This window comes from Amblyomma mixtum, chromosome 1, assembly GCF_055824585.1.
Source record: "Amblyomma mixtum isolate Tamu chromosome 1, ASM5582458v1, whole genome shotgun sequence".
Classification (NCBI taxonomy): domain Eukaryota; kingdom Metazoa; phylum Arthropoda; class Arachnida; order Ixodida; family Ixodidae; genus Amblyomma; species Amblyomma mixtum.
This window is the reverse complement of record NC_143012.1, coordinates 49,109,145-49,125,191: the sequence shown is the minus strand read 5'-3', so window position 1 is coordinate 49,125,191 and position 16,047 is coordinate 49,109,145. Positions and strand designations below refer to the sequence as shown.

Below are 16,047 nucleotides of genomic sequence, written 5' to 3'. Positions count from 1 at the left end.
TTAGGACACATGTAAAATTAATTTAAAACAAAATAAGTGCATAGACACCCGCACATTTTGTTCAGTGTGGTAGAATTTGAATTGATGCTGTGTTCTTAGCTTTTTTCCGCAATCCTAATGCCGAAGCCATAGGTGAGCAAAAGGTTTCATGTAAGGACATGCTTTTTGTTTCGGAGAACGAAAAGAGGATTTTCTTCTTGTTTCAAGAAAGCCAGAAAGGTCCTAAAGGTACGACGGAATTAATATTTCATGTTAGATTGGTGGTGTCACTATCTCAAATCCAAATGTTCCTTGCGTAGATCTCTCCATGCGGAGGAGGGCGACCACGTAGTTTTGAATGAGAGCTGGCGGCTATGAATTGAATTGGTGAAAAAATTTCACATTGGTCACCATGATGAAAACGATCATATAGTTCCGTAATCAGATGTATTTAAGGCCACATTAAAGCCTTTCTTCGATACACTGCGTGAAGAATAGGCTGACGTCGGGGGGAGGGGGGGGGGAGGTATTCAAGCCGACCGCGCATATTTTGTGCCTTCATTTCGAAGAAACCGAAACTAAGGAGGTTGAAACCTGTATGCGCTGAGCTGTGCGGCGGTGTTTTCTTAAACAAGGTATTTATTATTGTAAGCGGTTATAGTATGTATGTTAAAATATAAAAAGTCAAATAAAGTACCATGAAATCCATTTAAGACGAAACATGCCAAACGAACACTATAATTCAGGCTAGGCTAACCGGGCAAACAAGAGAAAGCGCTAATTTCAGGGAAAAAATTTCTGTTGACAGATGAGCCTAAGATGAAAAATGTTTTCGCTGATGTTGGATTTCGCTGAAAAGACGGATCATACCAGTTTTCCTTAGGCTGCACAGCGCAAAAATAAAGATCATGAACTTCGATCTATCAACGTATTTCATTACAATAAAGTTGCGGTCTGAGTTCGAAATCACATAACTCGCTTCTTCATATCGGATGAAATACGTCGGGAAGGAGTACTGTGGTTTTACAAGTCGTAAAGCAATGCTCGATCATTTCAGGAACGTCCCGGAGAGAAAATTCCTAGCGGTTCAACAACATTCCGTTCGCTGATCATGACCTCAGCGCAAAATAGCAATGAGTAGCCAACAGCACAGTTACTGTGCTCTGCTGAGAGAGGCATTTTACGTACTCTTCATAATGAGCGAGGTACAGAATGACAAACGTATACATTGCGTTATATATGAGCAGGTAAAAGCATAGGACTCGAATATTTTTAGAACATTTTGCAATATACACTCAGCAAGAACTCAGAAGAAGGAACCAAGAAGAAACGTACACTCAAATACAGTTTATGCCTGAACGCCATTAAGAAACATAATCACGCATATCAGAAGACACAATGAGAATCTCCAAAACAACTGCTATATCGATTTGGAAGAACGGGCGAAATATCTGATGGGAAGTGTCTTGAGAGAACATGTAACGGGAAACAATCCGTCAGACGCAACGATGGCTTAAACGAACGGAACCTGCGCTCACAAGCAGGAAAAGGCAATCGCGCCACACTTACTCAACACAGCAGCAATAGAAAAAACTTGCCAGCAGTCTGTGAAAGCGCTGTATACCAATTCTGACAAAGTGAACAATTTGTACAACGATATACACATTTTTGGCGAGAACAGGTTAGAGGCCGTTACTATGCCAAGCACCGAACTGCCATGAGGAACGAGTCTGGGCGCAGCGCTTTAGAATCGTACATGGTCTTTCCAGCAATGCGCACGACTTTTACGGGCATTTGATCTCATGCCGATTCTTTTTAGCAGCACAGGCGTCCATCTCGAGCATATTCCTGAGCGTCTTGAGCAAATTTATCCCGAGAATAATATTGAGGTGTACGTCCCCAGATAAGAAGCTGCGTTCAATTTCTCAGAATCATTAACTCGTCTTCCGGACTTTCCGCGGTCAACTTTCTGTTCTGCAGTTTGCGGAAGAAAGTATTATGAATCTTAAGGTGGCTCTTGTGCGAACTGTTTGAAAGATTGCCACTGGTTGTCGTATAACTGAAGTTGTAGCATCATATTGCCACGAGCTTTCCTAGCATAGCATTGGAGTCGCCCTTAAGTACACTATACCGCTTTTATTTACAAATTAGCATTACAACGTCTTGACAAAACATTGCACTCGTCTTGATGTCATGATGGCACATAGGTGGGTGGATATGTGCACATTTCGGTGTGGAGATCGTGTAAGGCTAAATCTGATCTACAGGTGAACTTCCGATTGATTGGAAAATAGGCAAAGTCATCCCCGTGTTCAAATCTGCAGACACAAGTAACATCAGTAACTACCGACCCATATCTTTCACCAATATTGCATGTAAGCTTCTAGAACATATCATTGCTTCAAACGTTGCGCAGCATCTTGAACAAAACCGCTTTTTTTACCCTCATCAGCACGGTTTTAGTAAAGGGCTGTCGTGCGATACGCAACTCATGGAATTTACGCATGAAGTTCTGTCTAACACGAATGATAACCAACAGACTGATCGTCTTTTCATCGACTTTTCAAAGCATTTGATCGGGTAGCACATTGCCGTTTAGTTGCCAAATTCTCTGCTTTAAATACCGACTCATCAACGCTATCATGGATTAGAAATTTCCTCTCATTTCGCAAAAAATCTACCAGTATAAATAATTGCTCATCCTCTCTCTCTGAAGTATCGTCCGGTGTTCCCCAGGGCAGCGTCCAGGGCCCGTTACTATTTTTAATATATATTAACGATCTGCCAACCGACATTACCTCTAACGTCCGTTTGTTTGCTGACGACTGTATTATTTACCGCAAAATTTCTAATCCGACCGATCATATCGCTTTACAGAAAGATCTAGACCATATAACAAGCTGGTGTTCCATGTGGCTAATGCCGGTTAACACTGATAAGTGTAAATTAATGACTTCAAGCCGTAAACTTTCAAATTCTTCTTTCACCTACTCGCTCAGCAGTAATCATGTGACAACAGCGTCCTCATATAAATATCTCGGCAATCACCTAAATCAAAACCTTTCCTGGTAGACACGCATTAATAAAATTACAGCCAAGCCTTCACGAACCCTTGGATACTTAAAGCGTAATCTTCATGGTGCACCATCTGACACTCGAAAACTAGACGTTTGTCCGCCCACAACTAGAATTTGCATCACCCATCTGGTCACCTCACCAAGCGTATCTAACACGTAATCTCGAATCTATATACAGAACCGTGCTGCACGCTTCATCTCTCGCGATTATAACCGGCATTCCAGCATAACTAAGATCAAGTTATCGCTATCACTGGAGTCTTTAGAATCACTTTGCTTATTTCATAAAATGGTTTTCAGTCTTCGCAGTCACACATTACATTTGTTACGGCCATGTTGCACATATCATCGCCTCCATAATCATAGCAGCTTTACGCGTATTTTTGGTCATACAAAAGCATTCAACATATCTGCTATCCCACGTGCCATAAACCATTGTAACAGCCTTCCTGACGATGGTACTAATACCAGAAATCCTGCGACGTTTCGTGATAAGATAACCGCAATCCTCGCCTAGTGTCTCAGTTCTCTACGTTCTTGCGAAAAATCTCTTTTATTACTGCTTAGTGTGAACCAACTTGTGCACTTTTTAGCCTCACTGTCAAATCGTGTTCCATTTCTATGTTGCCACATTTTGAAACTTATCTAAATATTGTGTATTGTATTTCTGTAATTGTATTCTACTCAGTGCCTCTTGCTAACTATTATATAACGTTTCTCTTCAGTCGTTGTTTTTTTTGCGCTGTTCTCTAACTTCTATGTACTGCCCCACTCACACAATGCTCCAATGTAAAGGATCCTGTGAGTAACTTGGATAATTAAATAAATAAATAAATCGCCATAATGCTGAAGAATTCGTTAGTGTTCACAGCTGTAGCCGTATTATTCTATTCTCTCCAAAAGTAGTTTTATCCTCTCTAGTAAATTGTTAGAGCATATCAGAAACCCCCTTTAACAGTGCATATTAGACATCAGTGCTCTCTATCAAACTTTCGTCACACACGCCGCCGCGGTGGCAAAGTGTTTATGGTGCTCGGCTGCTGACCCGAAAGACGCGGGTTCAATCCCGGCCACGGCGGTTGAATTTCTTTGGAGGAGAAATTCTAGAGGCCCGTCTACTGTGCGATGTCAGCGCACGTTAAAGAACCCCAGGAGGTCGAAATTTCCAGAGCCCTCCACTACGGCGTCTCTCATAGCCTTAGTCGCTTTGGGACGTTAAACCCCATAAAACCAAACCAAAACCAAACCTTTCGTCACACACCGTTCAGAAACGTCCTATACGAGGTCAGTTAGAAAAGTATCCGACTTTATTTTTTTTTTGCGAACACCTGATGGATATGAAACAAGCGCGCTTGCATCAGGCGACCTTGAACCTTCATGCGCATGCACGAATTTTTTCCCGCCTGCCGATAGCGTCAGTCGCTGGTACGCAGCATTTGAGTGAGGCAGTGCGCAGTGCTCTCGTCGGTTTTTTATTGCAAGGAAAATGGCGGAGTGAAAGGAGCAGCGCTACTGCTTCCAATTTTGCCATAAACTGGGCGACAGCCAAGTGGAAACCATTCGAAATATTCAGACGGCTTTCGGTGACGATGCTATGAGCAGCACACAGATTAAGCAGTGGTACAATTGATTTAAAGATGGCCGCACATCGGTGGAGAACGAGCCACGCTCCAATCGGCCATCAACATGCCAAAATCACCAGGTCATTGCCGAACTGAACGCTATGGTGATGCGGGACCGTCGCGTGACTATCCGAGAAATTGAGGAAGAGGTGGACATGAGCAATTTCTCCGCACATTCCATTATCACCGAAGATTTGGCCATGGAGAGAGTTGAGGCGAAATTCGTGCCGAAGCTGCTCACGGTGGAGCAAAATCAGCTTCGTGTTGAAGTCTCACAGGACATGCTGGATTCCGCAAACAGTGACCCCGACTTCATCAACATCATAATCACTGGTGACGAGTCTTGGGTGTACAGGTACGAACCGCAAACCAGATCCCAGTCGTCACAGTGGAAACATTCCATGTCACCAAGACTTAAGAAGGCCCGTCAAGTGCGCAGCAATGTGAAAGTGATGCTGACTGCTTTCTTTGACACCCTCTGTGTGGCAGACCACGAGTACGCACTCCACAGGGTCAAACAATGACCAAAGAGTACTACAGGGATGTCCTCCGTTGCCTACGTGATGCTGTGCGGCGCAAGAACCCGGAGCTGAGGTCAACAGGAAATTGGCGCACCCATCGCGACAATGCTCCTGCACATTCCTCGCACTCGATTCAGATTTTTTTGGCGAAAAACCAGACTCCTGTAGTTCAACAGACTCCTTACTGTCCTGATATGGCCCCTGCGACTTCTGGCTGGTTCCCAAAATTAAAAGGCCATTGAAAGGAGCGCGATTTCAGACAAGGAAGAACATTATGGGTGCAACGACAGCTGAGCTAAACTCCATTCCGAAAGGGGCCTTTGCGGAATACTTCGCACAATGGCAGCACCGCTGGGAGAAGTGTGTGGAGTCCCAAGTAGACTACTTTGAAGGTGACTAGGTTTGCAACGCTCCAGTTATGCAAGTTTTTTTTCTACGGCCAAAGGTCGGACACTTTTCTAACAGACCTCGTAGTGGGTTTAACGTCCCAAAGTGACTCTGGCTATGAGGGATGCCGCAGTGGTCGGCTCCGGAAATTTCGACCACCTGGGGTTCTCCAACGTGCACTGACATCGCACAGCACACGGGCCTCTAGAATTTCGCCTCCATCGAAATTCGACCGCCGCGGCCGGGATCGAACCCACGTCTTGCGGTCACCAGCCAAGCGCCATAACTGCTGAGCCACCGCAGCGGCTAGTCTTCGAACTGAAGTGCAGGGATCAGGCCTGCAACATTGCAGTGTGCAGGATATTCAAAAGTATGCTGTCTATTTAAAGAACTTCCTTACAAACACTGCTGCGTTTTACATCTGCCAACCACCATAGCCATATGCATCGCTAGCGCTGGAGACAGATGGCTCCCAGTCTTAACTATAGCGGATGCGTACAGGAGGTGGTGCCCAAATGCGCACCAATGCGTAAAAAATATTTTTTCTGAGAAGAGGTTCCTTCTTGGACGGAGAAACTCATTGATAGGCTCCACCTGGCACTTCCCGTGATTTGGTTCGAATTATTAGAGTTGCCCATCAGTTCCTTCGTGTTACAATGGCTCATTGCCAGCCTCGAAAGTTTTGAATGGGACGAATTTCCCGACGAAGGAACTCGTATCCCTAACCCACTCTTTCGCAGGCCTAAAACCACTGGCAGCACATGCGTACACAGGCCATTGGTTCGAATGCTTCTCAACGAGAACGAGCTATAAACCAGAAAAGGGTGCGGAAATGAGGTGTTTGTCATGACATGCTTGTTATGACAAACATAGAAAAGGATGTCTTTGTTTTCATTTTGCGGTGTTGATTAATGAGCAATTAATAGCACAATTACTTTTACCTGAAAATTGTTTATTAAAAGCAGAAAGTAAGCCACTTGCACCTCCTGGATCAGAACGCAGCATCACCGTATGCCGCCTATGGTGCGCTGCCCCCTTGGTTTTTTCATCGAAGCGCCTAGTTAGTAAATAGGTACAATCAAATGGAGCCAACAGTCAGCGAACACGCACTGGTGAACATTCTCAAAGTTAGTTTCCAAGCGGCATATATACACTTGATAGCGGAAGCCCCAACAGCCCTCCTCATTGCGTTCTGGATAGAACACTGTACGTCATTTGAAGCGGTAGCTTCACTACTAGAAGTTTCGGGCTGAGATCGCCGTGCGTTGCCGGCGACCTTCAAGGGTCAGCCAAGGTCAAACCTTCAGTGTATAAGTTTGGAGAACCGGTGTATGGGCAATGATCAGGCCAATGGTCAAGCAATTGGACAGGTCAAGGGTGAAGGTGACTTTAAAGTAAAGCCGGAGACGTCAACATCAAACACGATTTGGTCATGTGACCAACTGTGGGCTCACCGAGGAGCCTAAACGCGGCGTTTACGTGATAGGGCGTGACGTCACACTATCTTTAACTGAGTACATGACGGAAGGAGCGCCGGAGCGCCTAGGAATAAGTCAGCATGCAGTGTTCACGTGCTAGGCCATGACGTCACGGCCTCCTAAACCGAGTAACACCGGCGCACCTGGCACGAAGTGCACATATGGTTTTCACGTGCTAGGCCGTCACGTCACGTGTTCAGGCGAGAATAAAAAAAATTAGCGGTACTTTAGCTTTCGTTTCACCGAGTGAGAAGTGATAGCTTCACGATGGCTTAGCCTGGAAAATACCAAAGAAACGCTGAACGAACACCATAACAATACTTTACCAGGCTAACCAGGCGTGAAGCTACCGCTTCTCACTTGGTTTAACCAAAGCAAAAACACCATACATTTTATGGCGGTAATAGATCTTCGGATCCCTTGGCTGTATGTGGTCTTTCTTAAAATTCCTGCTCAGTTACCTTCCGGGTAAAAGATAAAGAATTAGCCTTCCTTAACACCGAGATAAGTTCAACACGCATTCCTTCTGTTCGCGGCCTGTTGGCTTCCGTTAAAAGTCTCGATCTTTTTGCAGACTGAATTAAAATCATGCTTTCGGCTATAAAACTTTATGAAACGTTCTAATGAAAGAAAATTTCTGCCATCATAATAAAGGTAATATTTTTTTCATTTCACCTGTACATATCTTACTCGAAAGTAGCCATAATTGGAGATCCTTCTTGTTGTTAGTGGCTGTTTATTGGTAATAATAATAATAAAGTAAAAATTATTGGCTGTAGTTTAGCTCTAGTTGAGCCTGGTAGAGTAGCGAGAGTCTAGCTTCTTTCAGAGGCGCAGAACTCGATTCATCGTTATCTGTCATCGTGGATGCACTGTTGTCTGATAAGCGGGCTCGTCTACCTGTGACTTCCCGACGTCGCTTATCGAACGCACTCTTCCTCGGTCTAATCGGTTTGCCGCCTCCTCTTGCCTTCGTACCTACGGCGAGCCCTAGCTTCGTTCGAACTGTCCATTTCTACCACATGCTCCCTATCGTTGTGATATATATACCCGCCGCATCTCTGACGACACTCCGCGCATGCGCACAACTGACGAGGCGGACGGCTAGAATTTCGATGGAGGCTAAATTCTAGAGGCCCATGTACTGTGCGATGTGAGTGCACGTTGAAGAACCCCACGTGGTCGAATTTTCCGGAGCCCTTCTCAACGGCGTCCCTCATAGCCTGAGTCGCTTTGGGGCGTTAAACCCTCATAAACCATAAAGGATTTCCATGATCCCACTGTTTATCCATGCCTCTATGGCGCGGTTCGGGTGCCCATAGAGATATGTGAGACAGTTATTGCGTATTCCCTTTCCTCAAAAACTAATTTTCAATTTTACAAAGGAACGACATCTCCCGTTCGGAGCGACGCCTTACTCGTGGTGCGAAGTCCCAGCTCGCATCTACGCTGACCTCACGAGCGGCTGGCGTAGTGTAGCTCTCGCTACCAAATGGAAGGAACAGAAGTTGCTAGCTGCGGTATCTGCCAACTAAACCTAAAGCACCTGAGCTGCGGCTATCGGAAATAAAAGGACAGGAAGAGGAAAAGACAGGGGAAAGCGATAAAAGAAAGACAGGGGTAGGGCGGCAAACTACACTAGGTACAAATACAAGATATCAATGCCTTTTCTGTCATCTCGTCAGTCTATTATGGCGAAACCCCACAGGACTACAAGCGCCTCCCTCTTGGGGGAACGCCTACTGGCGGGCGTCTGCAAGACGTGTGGCGCTTCGGCTCCGTCATTTTTTGACAGGAGCCACGACTCAAGTCATTGGATCCCATCAATTTCGCTCCCTTTGGATTCGGCAAGCTCATCGGCACCCGTGGACACCAAATTCATATAGGTGGGCCCCCTTTTACAAATTTTAACGCGGTTTTTTCCTTCCCGCCTCCGGCGCCGACGCTAAGCCTAACGGCTGCGCCGGCGTTCGGCTGTGAGGGAGCCGCTTCTTTCGGCAAGATGGAAGAAACACTTCTGCAACGCGGCTATGACCCGGACGCCATGTCTTGGTCGACCGTTCCCGTCACTGTGGAACCCAAATCGGCACCCGCGGACTCGATCCGCAATGCAAATCTTCTGCGTCTGCTTGAGCGCCGGTCCAGACGCGAGGCCAAGATAGCGGTGAACGCCACGCCAACCACCGACAAGGCTGCTGCTACCCGCCAAGCTCCCGCCTCGCAAAAGGCGAAGGACGCCGGCCCAAAGGGCCGCAACCCTGTTACCAAGTGGAGGCCCAAGCCTTCACCAAAATTTCACCTAGACGACTTTGTCATCGTCATAAAGCCCCGGAAGTCATTGGCCATCCGGGACGTCTTTCAATACGGCGAGCTCGGTGCCGCGTTCGGCGCTTTCCTCGGGGCGCCTAAGGCGTCCGAGTTGAGCCTCCTTTTATGCAAGGACCAAAATTTGATCCTCGCCAGCATCCGGAACGCCCACGTCGCAGACCGTCTGCTGGGAGATTTTTCCATCAAATCGACCATAGGAGATGTGCCTCTCGCCGGCCATCTCAAAGAACATGAAGAGGACGTCTGTTATGGAGTCATTACGGTGGCCAACCATGAGACGTCCGAATCTCTTCAACCTAGCGTGCAGTGGAGGAGCGGCACTCTACTGGATATCCGCAAGCTCGGCAACTCCAACAAGGCCCGGCTCACCTTTGCCGGCACGGTTAAGCCAAAATACGCCCACTACAACTCTGAAATCGTCTCAGTGCAGCCGTATTTGCGCACTATTCCGGCCTGCAGCTTGTGTGGAACTGTCGGCCATCGGGCAGACGCTTGCCCCAACCCAGCACAAGATAAGTGTGGCCTGTGTGGACAGCAGGCACCAATAAAAGAGGGGGTGCGGGCCCCTCACCAGTGTATGGCCAAGTGTGCAGTTTGTGGTGGTGGCCATGCCACGAACTCGCGGGACTGCACTGCAAAATACCGTCCCAACAAGCCAGCCGCCCCTAAGGGCGGGAAATCCAGCGTGACGGGCAGGCAGCCACATCACCCTGGTAGCGTCGGCAGCGACGCTTCAAAACAACAGACGCCTACCAGCGGGAAGGACGTCAAGGGCTGTCAAGTGCCACCACCGCCCCCACACGGCGGCCAGGAGAAGCAAGCCCGCTCCCAAGACAAGAATGGCGCGGCCGGTTCCTGGGCCAACGCTGTCAAAAATGGCAAACAGGTGAGCGGTTCAGGCAGGGTTGCCTCCTCCTCCCACCCCTTCTCCCCTGCCCCTCGCTCGGCGGCTGACGCTGAGCTCCACAACCTTGTAGCTTCTCTCCGGGCCCAAAACGAGATGCTACTTGCCAAAATTGAAGCCTTAGAGGCTAGAACAACTCCCCATCCCCCTAGTAACCCCGACACAGAGGCTATGGAGAGCGAGACGGCGGCGACACCGGCTATGGAACCTTCCCTTGCTGAACTCGAAGCCCGTCTCAATGCCAAATTTGACACCTTGTTGGAGACAGTGATGGAACGCCTTATAGCTCGAGTCATGGAGGCTATCCCCTCTATGATCACTCAACACGTCGCGAGTAACCCCCGCCTTTCTCGCAGAGCCGGCCCCCTTAAGGACGTATCTGGTCGGCCCTCTAGATTATGCCGGCGAGTCAATGACCTCGACGATGACGAAGACAGCTGCCCCCTTCCAGGTGCTGAGCTTCAGCCCCTGGTATCTGGCTCGGGGGCAGCCTCACTACCACCTATCACGTCAAAATCTGAGCATGGCGGGACACCCTCGGTATAGGCGCTCCCCCCTTTCCAAATCGGCTTCCCCCATTACGATTACTCAATGGAACTGTCGGGGGCTCCGGTCCCGTTCCAAGCGCGCCGACCTCCGGCTTTTCCTATCAACCTTTGAGCATTTGCCAGCGGTGGTTGCCCTCCAAGAGCCAGGGAAAGGCACCACACTAACAAATTATACGACGTTCCAGCAGGACCCCTCGTCTTGTCTCTGCGTTCATAGAAATTATACAGCCAACCAGGTCGACTTAGACATACAACTTGAATACTCCTATGTAATGGTGACCCTCCTCCCACTCCGCAAGCAGGACCCACCGTTACACATACTCAATATATACTGCAATCCGAAATTGCCGAATGTATCATTCGCGGACCTCTTTAGCCGCGCGCTGAGAGTTGCGGGTCGGGACCCCCTCCTGATTGTGGGCGATTTCAACGCTCCCTCTCGGATGTGGGGTTACTGCCGTGAAGAGAAGCGGGGACGCAAGTTGGCGGAGCTTGCGTCAACGCTGGGCCTCACTCTTCACACTGACCCCATCCATCCAACTCGTATAGGCAACTCCGTGACAAGGGATACGTGTCCGGACTTGACCTTCACCCACAACATTCAGTATGCAGACTGGGTCAACACCGAGGAAACCCTCGGCAGCGACCACTGCCTCCTGAACATTACGATTAGGACATATCCTTTCGAGCGACCAACAACACAAGCCCGACTCCCAGATTGGACCAAGTTCAGGCAAAATTATAACACTGCCACACCAATACATGAACAAGGCTACCAGTCTTGGTCAGAACAATTGGTCTCCAGCGTTCGCTCCTCCGAAACTCAAATTCAGCTCTCAGAGGCGGTTTCTGATGTGGACAACCACCTGCTCCACCTCTGGGAGGCCCGGCATTGCCTCGTCCGTCGGTGGCGTCGGCAGAAGCACAACCGGAAACTTAAAGCTCGCATCGCCGAGCTCACTCAACGAGCGGCTGAGTATGCGGCCCAACTCGCCGACTCCAACTGGGTAGCACGATGCAACACGGCCGCGCGGCAAATGTCCAGCCGGAACACGTGGCGACTTTTTCGCGCCCTAATTGACCCCACGCAAACACGCACGGAAACTCAAAAACACCTCCAAAGAGCCATACACAGCTTTCAGGGCAACACAACTCAGTTGGCGCACAAGCTCCGGGACCAGTACTTGTGCACCACCCAGGACCCCCGCGGGCCGGCGTACTCTTATGCAGGTTCTGAGAACGTTGAGCTGGATCAACCGTTCCAGCTCCATGACCTGAGGGCGGCCCTGGCAAAAATGAAACGTGGCACCGCTCCGGGTCGGGACAAAATTACAGTCAAATTGTTAGCCAACCTCCCCGACCCGACATACTTGTCTTTACTGAATTACAAAAATGAAACGTGACACCGCTCCGGGTCGGGACAAAATTACAGTCAAATTGTTAGCCAACCTCCCCGACCCGACATACTTGTCTTTACTGAATTACATTAACTCAATCTGGCTTGGGGAAGTACCACTCCCCATCGACTGGAAGACCGCCCTGGTCACCTTCATTCCTAAACCTGGAAAGGCCATCAACACGGACAACCTCCGCCCCATCTCTCTGACTTCTTGTGTGGGCAAACTCATGGAGATGATGGTACGCGACAGGCTGTCCGAGTTCATGGAATCCAAACATCTTTTCGCGGACACCATGTTCGGGTTTCGCCCACAGAGATCTGCACAGGATGTCCTGCTACAACTCAATCGGGCTGTCCTTGACCCCGTCGAATGCGCTCACAATGACAAGGTCGTACTCGCCTTGGATTTGAAGGGAGCATTCGACAACGTTACCCACGAGATCATTCTCACCCACCTTTCTCAAACTAACTGCGGCAGAAACGACTTTCAATACATTCGGCAATTTTTGACAGACAGACAATCTTACATTCGAATCCAGGATAAGGAACATGGCCCTTTTCATTTAGGAACCAGGGGTACACCACAGGGCGCGGTGCTCTCTCCCCTTTTATTCAATCTGGCTATGATGCGCCTACCGGCCCAGCTGGGCGCTGTCACCGGTGTACAGCATGCGCTGTACGCCGATGACATCACCCTTTGGGCCACACAGGGTTGCCTTGGAGACATTGAGGCCAACCTGCAGGAGGCGGCGACCATAGTGGACCGTTATGCTCGCCGCTGCGGCCTCCAATGCTCCACCCAAAAGTCTGAATTTGTGCACATACGCCCCTCACCAAAGTGCACAGCCAAAATTTCATTGTCTCTTGAGACAGGTCCAATCCCTGAAAAAATCGAAGTCCGGGTACTGGGGCTCTTTATACATCAAGACAGACGGTCAGAAACAACATTGGCCAAACTCCGTCAGGTGGGGGACCAGGTGGGCCGCTTAGTCCGCCGGGTTTCTAACAAGCGCGGGGGGTTACGATGTAAGGACGCCTTGCGGCTGGCGCATGCATTTGTAACCAGTCGAATTCTATATTCGACTCCATACCTCCACCTGCGGAAGCAAGACGAGGATTCACTCGAAGTCATCCTCCGCAAAATTATTAAGCGGGCTCTGGACCTCCCCGTGACCACCTCCAACAAACGCCTCCTGGGGCTGGGCATGGTGAACACATTTCGGGAGCTCCGGGAAGCTCACTTGACCAACCAATACACACGTCTCTCGAAGACATCGTCGGGTCGCCGCCTTCTTGCCCGACTACACATCCAACACACCACTCTCATGGAAGAGCGCGTACGTATTCCATCCCAGTGGAGATGCGCCCTCCACGTGCGCCCTCTTCCCGCGAACATGAACCGTGAGGACCATAATGGCCGGCGCCTGGCGCGGGCGGAAGCCCTGGCCCGCCACTATGGATCGAAACCCGGCGTATTCTACGTGGATGCCTCCGGCCCCCACCATGGGGGATGGTTCACGGCCGCAGTCGTCCACGAATCCAAAACAGTGAACGGCCTTACTTTCCGAGCCCGTGACATAACACACGCGGAGGAGGTCGCCATTGCTTTGGCTGCATCTCATTCCAATTCAAAAACAATTATTTCCGACTCGCGAGGGGCATGTCGGAACGTCGAGCAGGGCTGGGTACCGTATCTAGCCTACCGCATTCTCCAAAACAGCGTCTATACCGGGGACCCCGCTCGCCGGCGTATCGTTTGGGCTCCTGCTCACATGGGCCTTGAGGGAAATGAGGCAGCTGACGCCGCCGCCCGCGCGCTCTCTCACCGGACATTCCCCTCCGACCCCGACGATCAGGAACTCGAATTCTCTCCAGCTTACTCGTTTAAAGACATTTCTTTACTTTATCAATCTGGCCATAGTCTTTATCCCCGCCCGTGTAAAGGTCTCTCAAAGGCGGAGGAGCGGCTTCTGCTTCGCCTATATACAAATACTTTGCTGTGCCCGGCAGCTCTAAAACACTTTGACCCTTCTTTCTCTGGCAGCTGTCCGCACTGTGCGGAGAAGTCTTCGGACATCTACCACATGGTGTGGGCCTGCCCCTCCAACCCTGCTATCCCCCCTCAGCCCAACCCAACCCGGGAGGACTGGGAGGCGACCCTGCTCGGCTGCTCTGACCTGCAGGCCCAACGGGCCCTGGTCGCGCGAGCCCGGGCAGCGGCCGACGCCACTGGGGTCCCGAACTAGGGACCTCCACCTAGTACTTGTGAGGGCTGGCCCCCTTTGGGTCAGCTCATACCTCACCTCCCGAAGTTTATCTGTAAATAAATGTTTTCCACCACCACCTCCCTCTTAAATCCCATCCCGGCATTATAGCAGCAGACAGCGCAACTCTGGAACTGTGGAACTATGTATGTATCTGACGAGAATGTCAGAATGTGCCGGGAAAACAGTGAGACAACGCAGTGAGCGCCGTGGCCCAGAGGGCGCGAATTCTTTTTGGACGTCTTGCGAAGCCTTTCCAGCGTCATGCCCATTTCCGCGAAATCGCCAAAAGTTGATATAAACTATTAGTGCAATTCCAACATCGCAAGAACTTCAGGAATGACGCCCCCAAGGTGCATTTTCACACTTTTCAGCTTATTTTTTTGGTGTTTCTATCTATTAACCAAGTAGTCAATGCAGCCACGCTTGGCATGATAGGATAAGAAGTAAAAACACAGGTTCATGAAGTCATTCTTTGCCTGTCCGCTATTACTCGTAGCGGCAGCGCTTTGTGTGTTTGGTTTATGAGGGTATAACGTCTCAACGCGACCAAGACTGAGGGGCGCCGTTGTAAAGGGCTCCTTAAACTTTGTATGTATAGCGAAACTGCTCAGACAGAAATACGGTTTAATGAAATGTAAATAAAGCGGTTATGTTAAATACATCCGCTATGCTGGTGCCAACTGACCCCACGAGACAAATACTCCACTAGTGGATTCGCAAAGAACAATTTTTTGCTGCTTTACTGAATAGTACTCCGGAGCAACCCACACTTACACTGCGCTGTACGGTCTGAGATGCCGAGGTGTAGCAAACTTGCGAAAGTTCTATATCAAAAACTGAAAATTGAAACTTTGCCATTGAAAAAAATTACTGAAGACACTTTGGAAATTCTAAAGTGTGCTTAGCGAAAGCCTCGTCCGTTCTGCCTCCCTTGCTTTCGCTTCTGGTGACATATTCAGTCGGCGCATGCGCAATCGCTCCTTGTTCTTCTGGCGTTTGGTGTTGGGGAAATCCGGCGTCCGCTGCCGCTTCCCCGAACCGCGTGGCGCGGAATCACTGGGCCGCTTCGGAGCCATGCGTCTCACTCGGCTGCAGCGAGACGTCTGGGGAAGGTGTAGCTCATCGCAAACATCATCGGGCTCAAACAGCATCGGGCGCAAACCAAACAGCATCGGGCTCATCCCTGTGCCATTTGTGCGGCACTGCCGCGCGCGCCTTCCTGCTACCTTGGTCAGGGGTGTGGTACACGTTCCTATGTAGTGGTTTAGCATATATTGAATTCTGAATGTTGGTAGAGAGTGTTCTTAGTGATGTATTGTTTGCAGGGATAGTGAAGCCTAGCTGACTGAGTATGTGCCGTACGGTAGCTGTAGCGGCTAGTCTAATAGACTGTGCCTGTAAGTGGGCCTCGCGAAGTTCATGTAAGGTTTGCTGTGCGATGTCAACGCACGTTAAAGATCCCCAGGTGGTCGAAATTATTCCGGAGACGGCACCTCTTTTTCTCTTTCTTCTTTCACTCCTACCTTCCTTCCTAACC

General features: G+C 49.5%; 1 protein-coding gene across 1 annotated transcript in view; it reads left to right on the top strand.

The window, feature by feature from the left end:
* LOC149366288 (uncharacterized) overlaps nt 1-14,560 on the top strand; it is a 33,179-nt gene extending 18,619 nt beyond the window's left edge. Inside the window, exons 3-4 of the mRNA XM_089570126.1 lie at nt 11,650-12,196; nt 12,294-14,560. Of these exons, the coding sequence (XP_089426252.1) occupies nt 11,650-12,196; nt 12,294-14,489 (2,743 nt within the window). The 3' untranslated portion in view covers nt 14,490-14,560. The remainder of the gene's footprint in view (nt 1-11,649; nt 12,197-12,293) is intronic.
* The last annotated feature ends 1,487 nt before the right edge of the window (nt 14,561-16,047 follow it).